Source organism: Catharus ustulatus, chromosome 3, assembly GCF_009819885.2.
Source record: "Catharus ustulatus isolate bCatUst1 chromosome 3, bCatUst1.pri.v2, whole genome shotgun sequence".
Classification (NCBI taxonomy): domain Eukaryota; kingdom Metazoa; phylum Chordata; class Aves; order Passeriformes; family Turdidae; genus Catharus; species Catharus ustulatus.
This window is the reverse complement of record NC_046223.1, coordinates 100627558-100651631: the sequence shown is the minus strand read 5'-3', so window position 1 is coordinate 100651631 and position 24074 is coordinate 100627558. Positions and strand designations below refer to the sequence as shown.

At 37.2% G+C, this 24074-nt stretch overlaps 1 protein-coding gene across 2 annotated transcripts in view; it reads right to left on the bottom strand.

The window, feature by feature from the left end:
- The window catches only part of TRAPPC12 (trafficking protein particle complex subunit 12), a 51188-nt gene that overhangs the window by 24125 nt on the left and 2989 nt on the right, over positions 1-24074 (bottom strand). For both annotated transcript variants that reach the window (XM_033054750.2, XM_033054751.2), the window contains exons 3-6: positions 20572-20688; positions 13426-13539; positions 12469-12607; positions 509-621 (exon numbers count right to left, since the gene is read on the bottom strand). In XM_033054750.2, coding sequence (XP_032910641.1) covers positions 509-621; positions 12469-12607; positions 13426-13539; positions 20572-20688 — 483 coding nt within the window. The remainder of the gene's footprint in view (positions 1-508; positions 622-12468; positions 12608-13425; positions 13540-20571; positions 20689-24074) is intronic.

Genomic DNA, 24074 nt, shown 5'->3' with positions numbered 1-24074 from the left:
ACTCCAGTTTCAGCACCAATAAATCCCATGTTAGAGTTTAGGCCATAATTTTATATTATACCATTTGACAAAACAAAACAAAAACCCCAACCAAACTCAGCAGGTTGTATTTATACTCCTAAATGGCTGTTGTTTCTAAAACCAGTTATTTGGACTATTTCTGAAGGATCAAGGTCATTAACAACTGTTTTCAGCAAGCTGGACATGGCTCAGTGAAGGAAAGAAATCTCTCCTACTCGCCCTTAAACACATCTGTTTATTGTGCTCCACATCATGTCTGGAAAAAGCATGAAAGTTGTCCTCTGTTGTGCTCAATTGAGCCAGACCTACCACAGAGAAGGATCTCTCTCAAAATGGAAGAGGCATTTCATTACTTTTAATAGCAAATTTCTTATTTGCATCAAGATGGAGTAAAAAATACCATAATTGAAAATCAATGTTCTTTATTAGGACAATAACATTTATTTGTTAAATGTTAAGAAATGTTAGTGCCTAGAGATGCTGTTACCTTGGTGCAGATTATCTTCATACTATGCAGTCTGTCAAGTGATTCCTGAGGATTTCCTAGGTACTGAGGAAGCTCAGCATGCAAAATGCGCATGGAGAAAGGAACCATGGAACCTAGAAAAACAATTAATTTTGTTATGTGTGTTTGCTATAATGATCAGTTTGTGATTTGCCTACATTAAAAAAGGTATGTCTCACTAGTGTTTATATCACAAAGTCCATTTTGCCCTTATATCTTTTTCTTCTCCTGATGAAAAATGTGGGAGATGAGAAAATAGGAAACTTCTTCTCAGCTATATCATGTAACATGTTTAAAACATTTTAAATAGGCAAACACAAGTAAATCATAATCAAGAAGGCAAGAAGAAGGTGTACCTATCTCAAATTTTCAAAAACAAGTTGTACTGGGAAATACATTTCATTGAAGATTTCTTTAAACTAATTAAAATGAAGGATTAAAAAAATGAAGTTTACTCAAGTTGCAGCTACATTACTACTAGCATTTAATAATTATGTATATTTTACAACCAATGTAGAAGAAATAAGATGCAATTACTGGCCTTCAAGGTATGCTTGTGAAAAAGATATAACTGGGGCTGCAAAACCTCTTGGTATATTTTTATGCAACTTCTGATTCATTCAAAACATCAAAGAATAGGAAATTCTAGGTAATATTTGGGGAGAAAAAGAAATTCACACTAGTTTAATACTACTACTATTGTTGTGGTTATTGCTGTTATTATTAAATTATTGAAGTAGTAGTAGTAGTATTGCCAAAGACCTCACTCTCTATGTTTATGGGCACCCTGGCTGATTTATTCTCTTAATTTTGTCTATCCTCTGCTTTAGGTAGCCATGCCAAGGCATCATAACATTGCTAATATTTTAATATGTACATTTGCTATACACATATTCTAAGGGGATTTCTCTCTCAAGTTACCTCTTGCCTCATCTTTTCTCAAAAACAGGACTCAGGAGCTTTCTAAATAGATTTTTGCACCTGTTCTTAACAGGTTTGTATGTCAAAGAAGTAAATGCTATACAAAATGAGTCACTGCTTCTAGAATTTTTTTTAAAGGTTGACAAAATTTTAATCACAAGACTCACTAATTATGACCTTCACAGTAAGCCACTTACATCTACATAAATTCTCTTTTGCTGATGCTAACTATTCCCAATGGCTTCCCTGACTGCAGTGTTCCTGTAATAGACGCACACAGGAGTTTCATGCATCATCATACGTGGAGGACACATTAGGAAAATAAAACTGCCTTTGAAGTTCTATTAAAGGACATGTAGAAGTTGATTTAGCCAGTCACAAACGATGTAAAATATTTTATGTATGTATTCTGAATAGTGCCTAGTATGACAGAGGATACACAGTGTAGGCAGTGAACAACAACAAAAAGGAAGTTGAAAATAATTTAACAGTAAATTCTGTGCCAAAATACCAGAGAAAAATTGCTTTGCAGACATGTTGCAAACTGAACTGCAAACTTATGTAAGCAAATCTGAGCTCTGGCTGGTTCTATCTCTATCATGAGTCTCTCCAATGACCAAATTCTAATACCTCCACAATCAAACAGTGATCCAGCCAAAAAAAACCCACCAGTGCCTAGAAACAGTTAGTTTGGTACTGCTCTTTGAGAGAAGGTACTCATAATTTACTGATGATGCATCTTCTGCTGCACTCAATGGAAATTCTGAGGCAAAGGTAAAAAAAAGGGGGAAAAATTTTGTAAAAAGTGAAAGAAGCTAAAGGTTTAGCAACGTTTTGGTTCATGACTGTTGCAGCACTGCCAGTTCTGAACAACTTTGTATGTTTACACCCTCTTGTAAAATGCAACAAAAGGTCAATTAAATAAACACTTATATAGAAAACCTGAATTAGTACCAGAACTCAACATACAAATAGACAGGTATTTAATGAAGGACAGACGAAAACATCTCACATTATCAATTTTTTATAAAATTTACATGATGTTTTGTGATATGGTTTTTTTAAAATTCCGTATTTTGTAAATCATTGATCTTATGTATTGCTGAACGAAACCACTCTACTACAATCCCTGTGGGAGGAAAGAATAACTCATTACCAATCTACATCTTCAGAAGTAGTGTCAGAGGATGTCAGAATGACGAATGCAACTCCAGGTCAACTTAGACTCCATAAGAATCTGATTTCTCTTCTATTATAACTAAATCCACAGTTGTAACAAGCATTCAGAATTATATTACTTCAAAATATACTGTATGGATGTATTATTTCTCAACCATTTAGTATTTCCTTCACAGCTTGTGACCAAAAACATCCCAGTGAGATCCTCAGTAGTACAGCAAGTGTGGTGACAGATCTCTCAAACAAAACCAGAAGAAAGCTGGCTCAGGGTGTAAGGTTAGTTACTGTAAAGAATTTTCAAACCAGATTTTGTATTACAATGTCTCAAAAGAAGATCTAAAACTCTAGCATCTGTTTCCTCTCTTTGAAACTCATGACACAAAGAGAAGAAATTTTACTATAAACATCCAGTAAATCCATCCAATGTCCATTACTTATTGCTTATTAAGCAAGTTACTAACTTTATTAAAGATATCAGAAACACTAGCTCTTTCTGCCCTCTTTCTCAGTTTCCTTGTAATCCTTCTGAATAGCAGATTTTTTTTTTTTTGAGAATGCACAAAACTACATGTGCTCTCATACAAATGTGCTAACTAGGGAAGGGAGAAAAGAAATGCCCTTTCACCACTGGTGAGGCTTTCTTACCAGTCCATGTGAACAGTATTGTGTAATTTCAGGTCAAATCAGATGAGCAAATGGCTCATAAAAAGCCTGTAGCACTACTCAAGCCACTCAATCCAAATACACACCTTAAATACACTCAATCCAAATACAGACCTCATAAATTATAAACTCTTTAGATTTTTGGTTGAGTGCATTTTCCCAGATATGCTCCCGTCTACACGTAAACTTCTTTTTAGTTAAATTGTATGAGGTATGGGTAACGTATCTAATTCAGTTCCTACAGTAATAGACTGATTTTCTGGCTAAATAAAGGGCATAAATTTACTTAGATCTGGTAAAGTTTTCAATGAGTGCTACTCATGCAAGCATATTTACATACACTTCTCAAAAAGAAACACATGGAAGTACAGTAATTTCACGATTATAAGCCGCACCATTTTGACTGAAATTTTGCTCCTAACCTGAAAGTGTGGCTTACACTCAGGAGTGGCCAATACATGAACAAAATTCAGAAATTTCCCGACCTGGAAGTCCAAGCCGAGCTGTAGCCTGAGCCCGCCCGGTCCCAGGCGGCAGGGCAGCGGCGGGGCAGCGGCAGCGCTGCCTGACCCCGGGGGGCGCTGTGGCGCTGCCTGGCCCTGGGGAGCGCGGCAGCGCCTCCCGGTGGCAGCAGTCGGGGACGCCACAGCCCCACTTCTCAGTGGCAGCAGTGAGTGGGGCCGGGGCCACTCCCTCGTGGGCCCCCCGAGCAGGGCCGAGGCAGTAAACCCTGTGATCCCACAATTCTGTTACTAATTGGCAACTTTGTGAAAGTTGCATGCGGATCCTTGCTGCGAACGAAAGTGCGGCTAATAATCCGGTGTGGCTTATATACAGACAAAGACCTAAATGTTGCCGACACCCAGAGCTGCAGCTTACAATCAGGTGCGGCTTGTAATCGTGAAATTACTGTAATAGAAAATGTATGCAAAGAGATCTGTTCACCAATGTAATTCTGTAACTGATTAACAGCTGTTTGAGAACTGACAAGAGGTGGACTTAAAAGAGGCAGAAGATTTTCAGAAAACACTGATTTTCATTGTACATTGTCTAGTTTAACAAGAAAACAATTGGGAAGAAGTAAATGACATTTGCTGATGACTCAAATACATTGATAATAATAGTATTAGGAAAGTCTGAAAGGCAGGTTCCAGAATTTTGAGTAGAAAATTTAATGAAAAAAAAAAAAGATTAGCAGGGAAAAAAACTCTATACTTCCCTCAATTAGCATACTTATATTGGGAAAAAAACCCCCACAAAACCAAGAAGGTACACTTGACTGATTAACACTCAGCTGTAACAGAAATAATACATGTGTTTGTTAGACTAAGGATTACATTATCTTTTTCTGAAAAGTTTCACCTACTAACTTTTAGGCCACTTAAAACACGCAGGCAAAGCCATATTTCTTTGTAACAGGTTTCTATTACAAGCAGGCATATGTATTTATTCCTGTGGCATCCCACTAGGGACAAGAAAATTTTATAAATACTGAATTTATCAGACTTCCTTCTACAGTCTGAAACTCTGAAGAAACTACTCTGAATTAAACCTGTGTACTCTATTATATTTCACTTAGCACTGAATTTAACAGGGCAACATGTCAAGGAAGTATTTAAAACAAACAGCATATCCTGTAATTAAAATGTTTAGTCAGCAGAGGAGAATGGATTTTGCTTTCTACTTCATACTTCTGATTTCTACAGTCACGTCCTCTTACACAGTAAAACTATGCCAGCTAAGCTTAGAAAATTTCCACAGAAGGCAATACCTTACAATTACTGTGATATATTGAAATTTTATCTTTAAGTTAAACAGGTCTTATTCTAGCCTGATGTTTTACAGTTGACCTCTGTTGCTCTTCTTTAGGGGTTTCATAATAATGTATAAAAAAATTATAATGGAAAATGGTTTAAAACAATTTTCTTAGCAATCACTTTTAAATACACTGGGGATTTTTTCAAAGAATGTGATGTTTGATTGTCACTTTCACATGAATTAATATCATTCGTATATATATATATATGTATTAACATCATACAAAAAGGCAAAACTAAGAAAAAATGGCCTGCTGAAAGGAAAATGGATACACTGAAAGCATGGGAACAGATGGAATAAAGAGCAAGATCAGGTAGAATTTTCTAAGACCACAGATTTCAATTTCTATTTCTTTATGAACAGCTGCAGATTTTCATAACTGTCAAAACATAAACATCACCTCATGTCAATCAAATTCAAACTGCAGTCCTCATCTGCAGCCCTTTTGGAGCAGAGTATTCCAATGACCAGTTATTTTATCTTTGAATTCTCTTGTTGCAAATCAGTATCTAGAAATGCTTTCTGATCTGCCTTCTACAGCGTGTTCAACAAATCTCAAACACCAAAAAGCAATAGAAGAGATTATCAATTACTGAAAGAATAAAGTGGGATCTTACAATAGTAAAAATCCCCAAACCAAAACAAAAGAAACAATTCCTTCCTTCACTGGGTAAAAGAGAAATACACAAAATGGAGTTTCTGAAAAATAGTCTGCTTTACACATATACGTAGAGAGATATATATATGCTTGCCTTTATATCCACAAATGTACCTCTACCAACAATGTATTTGTATACTTAACAGGATTTTTAAGAGGGATAATGTAGCAAACTTCAAATCCTAGCTTCAATGACTAGAAATTAAAAGTACACTTAAAAATTCTATTTCAACTATTAGTTTCCAAGTTTTTTACCTCCAATTTTTGAAGGTAAAAAAACAGTTACCTGTTTATTATCTTCAATACAGAGAGACTGAAGATGAGATAGGAGACTAAATGTTTGCAACTATTTAAAGAAAATGTTTTGATAATTTTACCTGAAATTACATGCTTGCATGTACTTCACAATTTAACTGCACATGACCTAAAAATAGAAACTCTGAACCATGGTTCAAAAAGTTTCAAAAATACCTTTCAGTAATTTGGAGTTACTTGCATCTAAGAAAGGAAAATGTAACAGAAAGAATGCAGGAAAACTCTACAAAAATTGCCCTGAAGCAAAGACATCACCCTAAATATTACCTACTGATAACTGTAATACGGCAGAATTTAGAAATTGATCATAGTATTAAGAAATCCTATGTAAAGTTGGCACTGTCTACAATGAGACTATGTAGCCTTGGGAAAGAATGCACAACTAAGTAGTTTAGCAGTACTCTACCCCTTTAGATTATACATATATTTCTTAACTAAAATATCTGTATCATTTCAGAAAAATTTCTAATTCCATGTCTGAGGAGCCTGAATAACCAAGTGGAGTCACAACATTTGAGTGGTATTTATTCAAGCTGTATTAGCTGATTTTACAGGTAGACAGTAGCTCTGAAGCAACAGAACAGTGAATTTAAAGAGGCAGAAGAGAGGTACACAATCATGCAAACAAAATAATGGCTAACCAGTTCCACTAGAGGTTTTCATATGTTTTTAACTGTCAACACAAGCTTGAATGAAGAACTCTCCTGAGCAACTGTCAAAACTGAATTAGTTGGCATGGGAGCGATAACTTAAGGCAGTACTTGTGGTAACACACGAGAGAAAAAACAGTACCACGCGTAACAATGGAGTATTTTTTTCTGCTGTCCTGCAAAATTCATTCACAAAGAGGAGCACTCTCTAAGACATCATTTCTTTATCCTGTGCATTTCTTCTCCTTGTTTTTACATTGATTACTTCCTTTTGTTTCTCTACCTACCACAATCTTTTATTATTAATCCTTTATTATTAGTCTTTTTCCCCAAACCACTTCACATTCTGCCAGTTATCCCACTAACCAAATCTGATGAGTGTGAAAAAAAGGATGATTTTTAGCATCCTCAGACCCCATAAATTAAAAAAGGGAAGCTTCAGCCAGTCTGCCTCCTACTAGCATAGACATGTAGAAGAGAAAAGAAAGGAAGACAGTAAACTCAAAATGGCCAAACACCAATGTAGAGGCATCACATAAAGGAGAATTTCCCCAACCTAAGCCTGTCTTTACTTCTGGCATAGGCTGAAACAGGACCAAGCTTCAAGTAGACCCTGCAACTGTACTGAGTCCTCTGCACTACACACAGTCCAGACACCTGTAAAATATCATTTGTGGGTATTAGAGAAATACTTTGGATAAATGTTTTCATAGTTAACACAGTATCTCTGTATCAACAGGCATAAAACAAGTTTATCACTACAAAATTTGCTATTTTATAAGTTTACAAAATGTAGTTACAATTATTACAGTTCACTTTAGACATCAGCACTGAAAACTTACTAACAACATGGGTTAGTGTGACAGCTCTAGACCATGTATGATATGATTCCTTTAGAAAAACTGGAATTTCAAAACTGAATAAAAGAAAAAAATTAAAATTATTTATAATTAACTAAGGACACATTAAAAATGAAATCACAGATTTTTTTTCTATAAACTTTTTCATTATTTCTGATAAAAATTCTAAATACAGTAGATAATAATGTAATAAAAGTATCAACACTGAAAAGTGCTAAAGAAGTTGTGATATCTAGACTCACACTGTTTTATACAGATAGAAAAAAAAAGATACATGTAATATTTATGTTATTTTTTAAAATTATCACTATCCAGAAGTGCCATCCTACTGCAGGACACACTAGTGTATCCTAGTGTATTCCTAGTCCCAACACCGCCACACTTTTCAAAATCTTGTGTTGGTATTGAAACCGAAGCTCAAGGGAAGGAATACACTATGAAGTAAATTTCTAGTTAATGCCATGTTCCTTATTTAGGCTCTTCCCACCAGAGAACAGACAACTGATTTCATTCAGACAATACAGATGATGCTGCATCATCACAAAGAGATGAAAAGGGGAAAGGGAAAGAAACCCCATCCCATGTTTACATAAGCTTCTGGTCAGGGGAGCAGAAGTTAAATTTTCACTTATGCATAGTTTATTTTTTTTCCTCCTTCACAATACAAAATACATTATTCACAAGTTTTGTAGCTTTAGAAGACTGTTTTTGGTAGCATTAACTTTTGTGGAACTTTCTGCTCTATTAACCAGAAACAAGACCAAATTACCTCATAAAAGAATGAAATAGCATTTTAATGTTCTGTTTTAATTGTTGGCTCTCACAGGTTCAGAAACACACTGGCAGTAACAATGGAAAGGCTGTCTCAGGTTAGGCAAGCTATCATATGAGAGTTTACTATATATCACAAGGAACACACAAATGGTATGAATAGAAGTGGGTCAGACCGTGTAAATATAAAGTTAAAATCCTTAAAAAAATTCCTGAAATCCATCTGTCATGAGAACAATGACAAAAATTCAGCCTTATCTATCCCACACAGTACAATGGAGATGTGCAGGAAGCCATCTGAAACAAGGTTCTTGACCTAAGGATCTACCTATTACGAAACAAAAAAATTATATGTAAAAATAGGACTTCTAGCGTCTTTACACAGATGAGTTTAAAAATAAATAAATTTGTAACTAAAGAATTTTAAGATTTTACTAGAAAATGAGAACAGTTTGTCCTCTGCTCCTCATCAATCAGGGATAATCTATGAGTGCCTTAACCAATGCCGCTGGCCAACACCAAGATCGCAGGAGAATTAATGTCCTGGCAGGCTGCACTGCTACAGGCAATGCAGGTAACTGAACGAAGAGCCCAAAGAAACTTGGAAGATTCCAGAAGGACTAGATCTCACAGCCATGATAAAGACAACAATAATGGGATCAATGCACATCGTGGCTGCAAATACCGTACAAAATACGAGGAGGAAATGGAGATTAGCAGCACAGCTGAAAGGGAAACAACTTTCGGTGAGTTTCAGAGGGAAATTAAGAGGATATGTTGGCCATGTTAAGTTAAATTAATGAAAACGAATCTTTTACTTTTCATATAGTTACTTGTAACTTACAGTAATTTCACGATTATAAGCCGCACTGATTATAAGCCGCACTTCTGGGTTTCAGCAACTTTTTGGTTTTTGTCCATATATAAGCCGCACCTGATTATAAGCCGCATGTTACAATACAGAGTGTGATCAAAGGTATCAGTTCTATCACCATCTGTTGAGGGTGGGGACAGTGATCCTTATCTCAATGGCAGATAATCTGCTAATGGGCCATCCATTGAAACCAGGCAGGGCATTGTTCTTTATCTTTTCACAACCCATCCTTCCTCCAGCCAGTCATTTTCTGCTCATGGCCCATTGAGTCCCACTGCGTGACTGATAAAATTACTGCATCCCATTGGAAGTTGCTCCAGCCAGGGGGAAGTGCCCAACATTTCTTACCAAGATAAAAACAGAGGTTTTGGGACAATAAGGGAGCCCCTTTCTCCACTGGACTCCAGAGGAAAACCGGATTTCTCCACATCACCACTGGACCTCCAGAGGGAAACTGCACCTTCTGCAGGAGCACTGCTCCAACTGAACCACATCTGTCACTGCAAGGGGACTGCAATCACCATTTAATGGGACTGCTACCAACACCCTGCCTGACGGTGTCAGGTTGTACTCTGACTTTGTCAGGGTTTGGAGTTTGTTTCTTTGTAGTACTGTATTTCTATTTTAATTTCCCTAGAAAAGAACTGTTATTGCTAATTCCCATATTTTTGCCTGAAAGCCTCTTGATTTCAAAATTATGATAATTTGGAGAGAGGGGGTTTGCATTCTCCATTTCAAAGAGAAACTCCTGCCTTTCTCAGCAGACACCTGTCCTCCAAACTAAAACAGCAACTTTTCGTTCTTTGTCCATATATAAGCCGCACCTGATTATAAGCCGCACTTTGGGTTCGGGCCAAAATTTTAGTCAAAATGGTGCGGCTTATAATCGTGAAATTACTGTAAATTCTCTGAGATTGATTTCTCAGAGATTAATGGATGTGGGGCTATTCTCACTGCTGTAAGTTTTGAACTTTCCCTACCTCACATATAAAACCCAGAAAACTTCCACATGTATTACATTTTTTATTATGAATATACTGAATAGAAAGGAATTATGCAAAGTATTATCTGCATTACAATTAATGGGTACATTATTTATATCTGTACTCTCACTTTTTAAATTGACTTTTAAGTGCTTACTCCATTAATATACCATGAATCAAAATTAAAATGTTGAATTAAGCCCTTTCTTTTATGCTTATTACACCACAAAATGATACACAAAATTGCCAAATAGCAGTGGATTGTGTATTCATACTAATATATTTCAACCAAACATAAGAATGATTTATCTGTATTTTATTATTTAAATTAGTTGGTTAACAATGCATGTATACTAAATTTCTCTATCCATAATCCAGCATAGCATAGTTTAATGTTAGATGAAAAAGTGTGTTCTCCTACATCCCTGCAAATGGCATTTCTCTCTCCTCAAAACAATGTAAGAAATGTTTGATAGCTGCTCCCACTTCATAACCATATGCATATGAGTTACCTACAACTAGCAGGTTAGCTCCTTTCAACCTTCATCCTATTTTCCTTATAAATTATCAGATTATGATCCCAGTTGGTATGTTCAACTGTTAAAAATTAACTGAAGCATATAATTATGAAATAGACTATTTTCCTTAAGCTCACCTTTTTCTACCATCAATGTCCTCATAACTTGCATGAAATAGCCACAGTGGTTGAGAGATTGCTCCAGGATCCAAAGCTCAATCACAGGACAGGTGATTGCAACACCTGGCCAGACTGTCCAGAACTGCTGCTCCCTGCACCATCTGTGGCACAAGCACTCAAGTGCCACAAGCCTCAAATACTGACACAAACTGCAAGGATTTTTCTTAGACAAAATAGCTTATTTTTAATATTGAAAAAGAGACATACGTATGTCCTGCAGAAGACTACTACTGCTGTAGCATCATGTGTGCAGTTGCCCTAAGAACACCAGGCACAAAAAGCTGTCCAATCTGATGACCAGGACCTCTTTCACTCTTCCAACCAACACAGTTCCTTCCCAGTGGATTGCCTGTGATTACCTGAAGGACGATGAGTAATGCCGGAGAGAGTTGTTCTAGGAAGTCCATGTTTGCTTTGCTGGGTTGCAACTGATCTTTTGCATCACTAAGCAAAATACTCTGCAAAAAATCGTGAACTTTCTGACACCAACTTCCCTTCCTCAACAACCTCAAAATCTTCTATCTTTCTAGCCATCAAGGTTATCAGCATCTCATGGAAAATGGACTGTAATTTTTCAGAGAGTCGCACTGCCTGTAACAACTGCTTTTTACAAATGTTTTATTACACACTGTGGCTCAAACACGAAAGTTAAAGAACATTAAGAACACTCAACAGTGTACTTGCATCAGAGAGTTATTCTTTTCTAAACAACAGATATAAAAAAATAATTTTGAAATAGCCTGAACAGGAGCAAAATTGCTCTCAAAAATAGCAATTTTTCAAACCCAGACAAGTGGAGAACTAGAGTATCTGGTGTAGTTGAACTATGTGGTTAACCTATGGGCTATTTGGAGCAGTGGGAAGTAGTGCATTTGTAACTTGACACAAACTGTTTAAAAGGAATTGAAGCTGTTGTTGTTCTTGCTCTCTTCAATAATGAGATATATAGTAAGTCTCTGATTTTTACTTACTTTCAATTATTTAGCAAATAATATTACATTTAATCATATTTCAATTAAGAAGAATTATTAACTTTGTTCTACACTTAGGATTTTTCTTTTAATCATAGAAACCAGGAAATAACACCTGCAGTAGTGTATGGGTATGCAAGGGTTAAAAATAACACAGTGATATTACCTGGATGAACTGAAGAGGAAAAAGCTTATACTGTTTCCACAAACTCTCTGATCATCTTTCAAGCCTGTTTTTGGGTAAAATGAACTACTCAAGGTTGGTAGTTTTTAATTTATAATAAAATATTATAATATTTTATTTACTTGTTAAAAACATTCCTCTGTAGCAGCATCACGAAATATACTGCCTACCTATATTGCTCTACCTGCTGTTACTGCTTATTGCCACGTCCATAATGCGAGCAATACTTTAAATACTAACCAATCATGTTCTTCTGGGCAAAAAAACAAACCAAAACAAATATTATCCAAAGCTCTCCAATGCTTTAGGCTTAAAAACCTTCTGAATCCAACCAATATTTTATAATGACTGGTCAAAATGGAAAAAAATAAAAGCATTTAATAAATCAAGTGTTTTACCTTTACGTCCAGGGTATACGTTAGGGTAATATTCATAATAAAGATCAGGCTGGTCTAAATTTCCAAATGGTTCAAATTCCATTTCTGCATTTTGGAACAGATTCAGTTTTACCAGCAGTGCTAGTCTCACAAACCACAGCTAAAAATTAATACATATAAAAAAAGGAAAGAGAAGGTCTGTTATTAGCTTCAATCAAAAGCTGCATCCAATACAACTTCAACTTTTCAACTTTTTCTAATAAAAGATGAATTAAGACTTTCTCTATTCCTGAAAAGAATCAGGATCTATACTTACCTGTTCTTTTACATAGTACTTTTTATCCAATCATTAAAACAAAACTCAAAGGACCGATGTTTGTTAGTAAAGGCAGTAAGATTTTTAAGATGAAGTTTAAAAACTAACCTGCTTCAAAATTAGAACACCTCTCTGAAATGAGTTGGCATGTACAAATTATCAGTCTGGTATTTTAACTGCTTTTCCAACTTTATGGTATTCTTAAAAATCTTTCAGTGAAACTCTGAGCTTTATAATCACTACGGTCAAAAACATGAGTTTTTATCTGATCACATTTGAATCACTTGAAGTATTTTATTAATTTGGATTCTTCTTAGCAACATGAAACACATTTCTAACATATGGAATCTTACTATGAAGTTCACAATCTAGATAGTTCTATGAACTTTAGCAGAGTGAGTCTTTCATAACAGCAAAATAGATTCCATTTTACTAGTGTAAAAACCTTTAAAAACATAGAATTGAGACTGGATTTTCTTTAAATAACCAAGTTTGTTTTAATGAAGGCCTTTACATAAACAGAAAAAGTGACTTGCTAAAATACTTAAATAACCTCCATTTCTATGTTACAGCTAGGAAAAGGAGTTTGACCATGTCAAAAACAAAAAGGCACTATGAATATTGTTGGGAAAAAAGTGACAAGGGAATACCTTTAAACATACCTGTAAAGAATCTGTTGTATGGCTAGCAGGTAATCCACTTTTTTTATAGCCTTGACCATGTGCAGTTAGAAGCCGCCCACACAAGTCAACTGCTGCCCTCCAGTTTTTACTGCTCTGGGAAGAAGAACAAAGTAGAAAAATCATAAAGTCCCTACAATGCAGAATTGCTTATTTTGCCTGCAGCAGCAACATGAACCCATCAGTAATAATGACAAGGCCAGGAGAGCTGGCCAGTGAGAAGCAGAATGTCATTTGTCAAAGCTGCACGTCTAATTAGGCAAAAATGGAAATCAAGTATTAATATTACCAGATCACTAAAGCAAAAGAATATACAATACCATACACAATTCTAAACTTAAAATTGTATAATGTTTGATTATATAAATTAATATACTATAACATTCACAGCTTTGGGAGAAAAAAATTGCCATGTATTATCAATACTCTACAATCATAAAGTATTCAACGCCCATTCTTATCCCACTGACTTTAGTATCCCAGATTATAACCCCTAGTACAGTTCACTTAATGAAAAAAAAACTTTTAGCATCATCCAGGACACAAAATTCCTCTTAATCAAAAACAAAGAATAAGGAAGAATACAATGCATAAATGATAAATTCAAAACAATAACAACTGTTTCACCTATAAAACAAATATCTGGATTTCCACTGCATGGCTAATTTCAAAATACTCTTATATTTATTTTTTTAATCATAGAACAAAAACATTCCTAGTTAGACAAATCAAACCGTGTTCTCACACACTGTTAATCAGTTTTTCAACAGAAATACCCCAATAATGTTTCTGCCTTGTCTAGTCTAATGCAACAAACCAAAAACTTTAAACAGACTAATACTTCAGAGATTTTATGCTATCATACTTTTCTATTATATAGAGGAGTTTTTAAAGAGACATGTATCCAGCACGTCATTCTAAAGTATATGTTATATATGTTATTCCTGAAAGTAGTATTTTTTTTTCAAATAGTTTCTTAATACATAGAAAAATATAACTGTAATATAAATAATGTTGTCTGGTGAAATGTAAAGGAATAAAATACATTTTTATTGGTGCTTGCAAAGTTCAGATACTAATTTTGAATTGGCATTTTATTAATTTCTCTCCAATGTTTTAGAAAAAGTGTTGATACAGCAGTCACACTGAAAAATCAGAGTTTCCCTACTTTCTAGCTCCCATTCTGCAGCCACACAGGCTAACACAGAGGTCACCATGCACTAACCACTTCACCTCTCCTCTCTGCAATGCCAAATGCCAGACAAAGTTGAGTTCCACTGGAAATGCAAAAATTGGCTGACAGCAAGACCCTGAGACAGCGTGGCAGACTCTGAGCTATCTACACTCTCACAGAAGAGCAGGAATTGATAATGCATTATAACATCCTCCAACATCTACCTCTATCAACTTAGAAAAGCATAAAGATACTGACATGGATTACCTGAAATTCCTTCCTCTTCTGGAGAGACAAATTAAATTCTTATTATCCTTAGAACAAGACCAAACACAGACTAAAAACTGCTAAACTTTTCTTCCCAAATGGGAGTTAGGGTAAAAAAATAATAATGGATCATTTATGACCAACTTAGTTGCTACAATTTTTTAAATTCTATTTCAGGTAGGGACAAAGAATACTTTATCAAACAAGACAGCCAAGAGAGACAAGTCTGAGAATTACTGTGGAAACAGTCCTTGCTGGAAAATGAAACACAATATTTGCAATGATTTCAAAATTAGAGCTGCCTGCTGGTGATGGAGCATAATTCTCTGTGGAAGCTTAATAGAAGGCTGCTGGCAGTACAACTTAATTTGACATTACCTGGACACATTATTGTCTCAGGCAAACTGTACCAGACTTAAAGAGTTGCCAGCCTACCTGAAATCTTTATCCATTTCAAACATCTCTCAAAACCTTACAGGTAATTTTTGTGCTTCCTATGGTCTCCAATCACACAGTTCTAAAAATCCAGGTTCCTTATACCTGAATTTTGTTTGTAAGTTGTAAGTAGAGACCCAAAGCAAATTACTACAGCTTCAGATACAGCATAAAAAATACTGAAGAACATTCTCAAAGAAAAAATAACTATTCTGTGATGATCAGGATATGGTTGTCTCGCTGTAATTGTGTGAAAACACTAATTTCTCTAAGAAAAATACTGTCAACCAAATACTATTGCTAAATAGTTCACTAACACAGCAACAGCCTGGAAGAAAAGATCTTCTCTCCACACTATGTTAGTATTATCTTTCCACTCCCCCCAGAAGTATGTAGCTGTTGTTCTCTTAATGAAAGGCACCACCTTGCATGATTTCTGTACTTTTTAAACACTATTAGCCTAGACGTTTATCTAGTGAATTTTTAAAAAAATCCATACACATAACCAAAAATCCAAACCATCTCAGTACTGACTGCTGTACACACATCAAAGTTAGGCCAAGCAGATCAGCCACCCAACAGACAATGCATGGTTTCTTGCAGAACTTCTCTGTTCTTGAAAAAAATCCAGAAATCCTGGGGGAGGTATACATACAGACAGGGAAACTGCATAGTAAAACAGATTTCAAATGTAATTCTTCTGTCAAGCAAAGACAGGCACGCAAACTAGAAATCTAGAGAAAATGTGTTCAGTGATGAAAAGGGAACTCCTCTGATACATAAAGACAATTTATAACATTATTCAGTCTCTCAGGAAAAGCACTGAAATTTTATCCAATAAATAGTTGCTTCTTAGTACAGAAATCCAATCTCTTCACAAAAGCACACACTTTACAGTTTGTGCTACTCCCACCTTCTCTCAAATCAGCTATAAAAATGTAGAAAATTGCTCACTGACTTAGAAACAAAAGAACAATCCCCTCCCCTATTTTTAAGGATGATGTCTAACTTATTAAAGTGAATATGTATGTTATACCACTGTATCCAGATGTGTTATATTTGAAAATATATGCAAAAGCACAACATTAGTCATGAGCAAAAGCAACAGTATACAACTTTTTAAAAATAGACTCAAAGGGAGTCATTAACTCCACATGTAACACCATTAAAGTGATTAAAATGTCCTCCTCCACTAACTATGACATGTTTCTCACCTGTAAATTACATTGGTAGAGCACTTACCCATCAGTTAAGAAAATGTAGCTAGTAACCCTTTCTTGGTCTAGCATCTTGAAGAAATAATTCCATATTTAGAGGAAACATTACATATTTATAGTGGCAAGATACAGCAGTCTTTTTTTAAGTGTGATAACTAGGAAAGACTGTTTTTTCCTCTGGTTGCAGGTACCTTACAACTTAAAAGAATCAGAAGGGCTTCTGGTAAGCAAGATTGTGTTATTTGTTCAAATGAGGGTAAAAATTAGTCTAAAATATGGAATAACAAGGACTAACATAATTGCAGCTTGCACCTTGTATTTGCTGCTGTAAAACAAAGCAACACTGTGACAAGACCTTGCTTACATTTATTTGCTCTAGATGTATATGCATGCTCCTATGCCAGATGGATAAAACTTTTAGAAATTGCAAACCCAAATTTTCTGTTTTCAGTTAAAAAATACAAAATATCCAGTACAGATGTATAACTCTATTCACAAGTTGTTATAGAATTATTGTGCAGAACTGCTCCAGCAGCCCCTTTAAAGTCCTAAAGTTGTAAAACCAATTCACTGACACCCCCTCCACACCATTTTGCTACCTAGTAGAGAATTTCCAATTCACTGCTGCCCATCCTATAAAGAAATAGAAAATGTCAAAGTACAGTTGTTCAATCCATCTTTGGCTTACTGGCAAAAATCTCGTTCAAATCATCTACAGACCAAATTGATGCTGAACAATTTTTTTAGTAAAGTTTAACAACTTCAGTTCTGTTCCTAGTGAAAAACTATTCGTCTCAGACATGATGTTACTGTTAGTGATTTCATCAGAAAAGGTGCACCTTTGGAAGTTCAGCTTACCAATTTCTTGATAAATTTTTTTTTTTGACAATTAGTTGTACTTGAGGAGGCTTTTGCAGACTGCACTACGACGCTCCCTAAAGGACATAATTCTCCAACATTCTTTGCTGCAAGCACCAACTGCATCTTACCCACAAAAGTGCTTTTGCTTAAATGTTTCTTACTTTTACAAGGATGTGAGAAGGTACTATTTGAGAATGCACACTGGAAACAGTTCAATATAAGGTATTACTTTGTGGCCCTGGTTAAAAGAGGTGGTACGTTCATTTGAAGATGTGACCTAGGAGGCGGTGCTGCCAATTTGCAAGGACTGTACCACTACACGGCGATCAGATGATTAACAGTATCAGAACAACAGAAAAGGTAAAACACAAGGCAAGTCATGTAATTTACAATGTTATGTGCTGAGTTTTGAGCAGTGATAACAAGATGTTAGCTTCAATCGGGAGAGAGTCTGAGAAGACCTCCAAAGATGATTATGAAGGCATCCATGACAAAACGACTAGAAAAAGGTTGTATTTTCCTTTAGAAAGAAAATCTTGAGAAGTGGAAATGCCATGGCTGTCTACTCACACAAAGCAGCAGGGGAGAAGAAGCAAATATTAAGGAAAAGAAAAATTACTTAAAAAGCAGCCTAAGACCAAAACACTTAAATTATTGTAAACAACTTCATCTTTGATCAGGAAAAAGATTTTGAGAGAGGACTGATTAGAATGCCTTTGATTAACAACCAAAGGAATGAACTTCTGGAATAGCCTTTGAAAGCAGAAGCAGTGTGTCTGTATTTATTAAAACAGCCAAATAAGCTAACATAATTCATCATATGGTAGAATAGAGAATCTTCAGAATTGCCACTGAAGACCTGTGGTTTTAAGATTTGGTATACTGGTGAACATATTTTTCCATCCACACAGGATTAAAACAGCAACCAGACACTAAGGAAGCAGTTTCCTCTGAGGCAGACAGGCTTAGAATACTGATTTTATTTTTTTCCCCCACTTAACAAAATTCTTCATAACAGGATTTAACATTCACTTTTGGTTTCAGCTGTCACCAGTGTCTTCCTACGACATGTGATAATTGTTGGGACTTTCAGATGTAAACCCACGTAAATTTAGCTTGTGATCAGGGGCTGCACTATTAGGTCTCTATTCACTTAAGAATTCAGATAACTCACATGTAAACACCTAAATAATAGGTATCAGTCTGCAGGTGAAATTTATCCAAAGCATTTCTCTAATGCACTGTAGACACATTCAAAATGCACTCTTCTAAGTTGCTGCAAGAGATTGAACTGGGTGACAAAAAAATTTCATGTTCACATGTAGTACAAAAGGATACCAAATAAACAGCTAAGGAAAAAAAATCTTTATAGAAACTGCACAGAAATATTCCCAATATTCACTAGTTTTTTAACCAGATCTTAATATAAATATTGCCTGCAAGGTGTCCTTTGCATTAAAAGATTTATTCACTGAACGTATTTGGTCAGGAATTCACTCATAAAAAAAGTAAGATTCATGATGAGTAACAGAGTACTTATTACATGCCATTCTGGGCTATTATGTGTATGTAAAAAGCACATATCTTTTTAATTAATATCATCTAGCACAGGATTTTAATGCTTTTAAGTCCAAAATCCCTTTACAGTCAATCAGAAATAAATTTTCTACATTCAGACTTTAAGAAGAAAGGCAATGTTTGCAAGGGAATAAAAAGAGATCAACTAATTCTCATCATAAAAGAAACGAGTTGTACAAATGAAACTGAGAAAGTTATTTTGCACACTCAAACCCAATCAACAGCTAATGATTGAAAGCCTTGAAAACTGAGGAACATCGTGATTTCTACCCGAATGGTTTTGATTTTATAAAAAAACCCCACCCTACTAAATAAGGCAAGTTTTTTTTTTTCAAAAAGCCATAAGGAACAGAAGTAACCATAAGGGCCATAAGCAACAAAAAATCCTGTAGCCGCAGACAGCCTCCTAGCTTTACTGCCTTGGGCCTAAAAGCTTTAGTACTACTCTTCTGAAGCTTAAGAGCATGCTCAAAGCAAAAACAGTATCAGCAGCAGCATTGTAATTAAGGTACAAGATAGTCTGCAGCATAGAACAGCTTGAATAGACACTGTTACCAGGCTACATAGAAAAGCTTTTCCCACACATCAAAAATTTTCTGCTGAAGATGGAAAGTAAATGTGCAAAAAAGCTTTTCCTACTTAAGACATTGATGGCTACAAGACTTTTGTACAAGATTTTTTTTTCCCTCTCCAGTCAAGCAAAACATTGAGATAAACAGAAAAACATGTGTCTAGGATGGCGATGTTTTTTCATGTTTAGTTTCTAAAATTTCCTCTGAATTCCTTTAACCATGCTTGCTGAGAACTCCTCAGAGATCCTAACATGACAAAAAAGTCATGTCTTTCGGAGCTTTATAGGTAAAGTTACATGATTAAATTAAAAGATGTTAAATACTAAATACAGTCTATCCTGATAATTCCTCACTACCTTTTTTCAGTAATTTTTCATCCATTTTTCCAAAGATAAAATTAGTCCAAAACATCTTGTTATGTCATCAGATTCAGTAAGGCTCAGTCATGCAATAGTAATGAATTTTATACATGAACACAATGGTTAAAGGAACAAGGCAAGGTTTACAATGCTGCTAGACACAACTATTTTAAGAACAGAAATATTTACATTAATGAAAGGATTAACTTAAGCTTTCCTCTGGAAATAATTTGCTTTAGTTTTCTGCACTGAAGTAAAAAATTAGGCAGGGGCAATTATCATACCAGTTTGGTTTGCCATTTACAACTTTCATGTCTTTGTGTAAAACACTCAGGTGAAAACATAAATATATACACAGGTAAACAATAACATTATTAAAATCTGTTTTGCAACCATTTGTATTACATAAAAACTCACAGTCACTAAAAATAATTTTTTGCATCTTTTGCATGCAAAAAATGTGTACTATGTGATTTAAGCCCAAATAGTTAAACCCCAGTGTCATTCCCATTAAAGATTATTGCAGTTTGGCTATTACTGTAGAAGGATGAGGAGTAGACTAACACACAGATTTTTTTTCCCCAGTTCCTCCTCAGTCAGGAGGTCCCAATTATCTTCAGGGAAATACAATATGAAATATATATTATATGATGATTGTTACTTACAATTAGCTGTTTCAAGCCTACAAATGACTGCTCTACAGAGTTGGCATTTAAAACTTGTCTCTTCACTGCAGCCTGCTCCCCCAAGAAGCGGAGCATCAGGTCTTTTACTGCATCTCCCTTGGCGTTCATGGAACAGAAAAACAGAAAACAAGACTATTTAAAATATTATTTCAGTAAAATAAAATGTAGAATTAAAACTGAGCAAAAGAGTTCTTTCCTCCAGAGAAATACGTATTTTCCAGTATATTTCGTGTGAAATAAATATAACTGCACATGTATATACAGCATTGGAATGAAAACTTCGACATTTACTCCACGTAATTTGCTATGAGTTTTTTTCCATGTATAGGTTTCAGTTAGCATTGGCACATTCAAGTTTATTTGCTTCTTATAATAGTATAATAATATTTGCAGATCTTATAAAATATTCCTTAAAGATCTTACAAAAACCGGAAAGTTTTACAGGTTTTTGTAATGTATGGTAACACTGAAAGGTGCAGATCAAAGATAAACATACACAGAGTAAGTTGGCCTTAAATATCCACAGAAAATAAACTCTGAGAAATCGTAAACCAAAGTAAACAGTAACCCTTTAACAAGTGTTTTGAATTTCAAAAGAACTAGCTGCAGGTATAAGTCAGTAGCTTTTTGCCCAAAAAGAGAGTGAATTGCATATAATAACAGCAGAGCTTAGCTATGACAAAAACAATTGACATTAAGTGTTTCAACTTTCCCCATGGACAGTGATGGGAAATATATTTGTGTTTTCTGTCTAGTTTCTTAAGGAAAGAGAACTACTGCTTCACTACATGGAAACTTTTTACCTCTAATGATGTCACTTACCCTATGCATTAACAACATATCTGCATCTCTGACAGAAGAGGCCAAATAATTAAGAAAAGACAAATGACAAATACAGAAGAATTTTTAATTCCCCCTAACAGTACTTTGGATCCAACAGTCCTTTGGCGTAAGAAACAGTACAAATGAATGTAAGGAAACAAAGAACAATGGCAGAAGACAGCAACTCATGAAAAAGGCGTAACAGAAAGAGCATAAAAAGCAGCACTCAGATTTGTTCCTACACGTGGAGAACACTGGTACAGACAATCTTTACTGTACACAACCCAAGACATGTTTAAAAACAATGTTTTTTAAATGATTGTCAAAAAGTAGCATGAGCTGAAATAAAAATAATTCAGTATTTTTCTTGGTGTGTTTTGTCAACATAAGACTTATACTACTGTACCCTTTCTGAGCAAGCAGGGCAAAAATTAAAGCCCCAAGCTTGTCAGTACATGATATTTCAGTCCTTCCTTAAAACACAATTGGAGCTCACTCACTGCCAATGTATTTTTCAACCAGCTTCTCTGTCCACTGCATGTAGCCTGGTTTAACATCTTGCATTAACATTCTGCATGAGCAAACTACTCATAGCAAAGCTGTAACGACCCTTGTTGGAAGCTGCTTTAACATTGAAAACATATCTCCCATAAGGTTTCAGTTGATATTTAATGTACAGTAGTTTCACGAATACAAGCCGCACGGATTATAAGCCGCACCCCCGGTGCCTCGACAATGTTGCTGTCTTTGTCAATAGATAAGCCGCACCCCGAATATTAGCCGCACTTTCGTTCGTCGCGAGAATCCGTGCGCAGCTTTCACAAATTGGCCAATTAGTAAGAGGATCGCGGCATAGCGGGCTTTACTGGCTCGGGGCGGGGCCAGGCAGGCTCGGCCCGCTCATGGTTGCCGACGGGGCCGGGTGGCCCAGCTCAGCGCCACGGCTCGGCGGGGCTGGCCGGGTGGTGCTGCCACCGCCGCCGGGCTCGCTGGCCCCCCTCTCCCGTCAGCACCGCCCCGCTGCCGCTTTCGCTCGCCCCGCGCCGCGCCTCGCGAGCGCCGCGCCCGCCCCGCGCCGCGCCCGCCCCGCGGCGCTTTCGCGGCTCGCGGCGGCGCTTTCGCGGCTCGCGGTTCGCGGCTCGCGGCGGCGCGCTCGCGGCTCGCGGTTCGCGGCTCGCGGCGGCGCTTTCGCGGCTCGCGGCGGCGCTTTCGCGGCTCGCGGTTCGCGGCTCGCGGCGGCGCTTTCGCGGCTCGCGGCGGCGCGCTCGCGGTTCGCGGCGGCGCGCTCGCGGTTCGCGGCTCGCGGCGGCGCGCTCGCGGCTCGCGGCGGCGCGCTCGCGGCTCGCGGTTCGCGGCTCGCGGCGGCGCTTTCGCGGCTCGCGGCGGCGCTTTCGCGAGCGCCGCTTTCGCTCGCCCCGCCGGCAGGGCTGCCGCCGCCGCCACCACGCTCGCCGGCCGCCCCCTCCCGTCTGCACCGCCGCCGCGTTTCCTCGCCCTGGCTGGCACTGCAGGCCCCCGCACCGCCGGGCTCCCCCACGCTGCTGGCCCCGATTATGCTGGGCTTCCCCCGCTGCCAGGCAGCCCCACCCGCCGGCCTTCCTGCTTCTGCCATGCTCCCCTGCACTGCTAGCCCCAGTTCTCCCGGGCTCCCCCGCCCTGCTGGCTCAGGCTCTGCCGCCCGCCCCCCACACTGCTGGCCCCGCCTCTGCCAGGCTTTCCCACCTCTGCCGGGGCCGGCCGGGCTCCAGCTTGGCTTGGGGCTGCCGCGGGCTCTCACTTCCGTGTTGGCAGCTTTTAGAATTTTGTTAATAGATTAGCCGCCCCGGAATATTAGCCGCACTTCCGGGTTTCCACCAAAATTTTGGTCAAATTGGTGCGGCTTGTATTCGTGAAATTACTGTACTCTACAATTACAGTTTCAGCTCAATACAGAATTTGCAATACTATGGAACAATGATACCAAATTAGGGATGTCAAACCAGTCAAAGCATGCACTCAGGCCACAGAAAAGCAGTAACTGAAAGTGAGGAAAGTCTTCTAAAAATAAAGCACTTCAAAACTTGTCACTGTGGATATATCTAGGAGACTCTTATAAATTATAAACAATTAAGAAAGCAGTAGGATTTCCTTAAATTCTATTGATAATTTTACATCAGGTCTTTTGTAGAAATGGACATTGTCAAAGATCTTCCCATCCATTACATACTAAAGGGCAGATCTGCATATTTGCACATGCCCGATTTAGGGAACTGTCAGCAGAAATGAGCCTAAACCCTGACTGAGCTGAGGAAGGTGAAAGAGAACTACTGTAAAAAAGGAAACTTGCAAAAAGGAGATCATCATCCTTGGAGATTGCAGGAGGGATTGTTCTAACTGATTAGGTGTCAGCAGACTGGAATAACTCACTAAGGTCTAAGAGATATTTTGGGCACAACCGGAGGAGGAATAGCTTCCTGTTACAGTGTTTTCTTTCATGCTAATTATTTGGCTCTGTGATAACAAACTAATGTTTTAAGATAAAGCAAACCCAAGAAGCATCATTATGTCTAAATTGGTATTTATTGCTTGTGACAGAAACCCAAGATTTTTCAGACAATTCATCTATAAGTCTGGACCTGATTCACTCCAGAAACTCTTCTGATAGCTCCTGCAGATTGGGA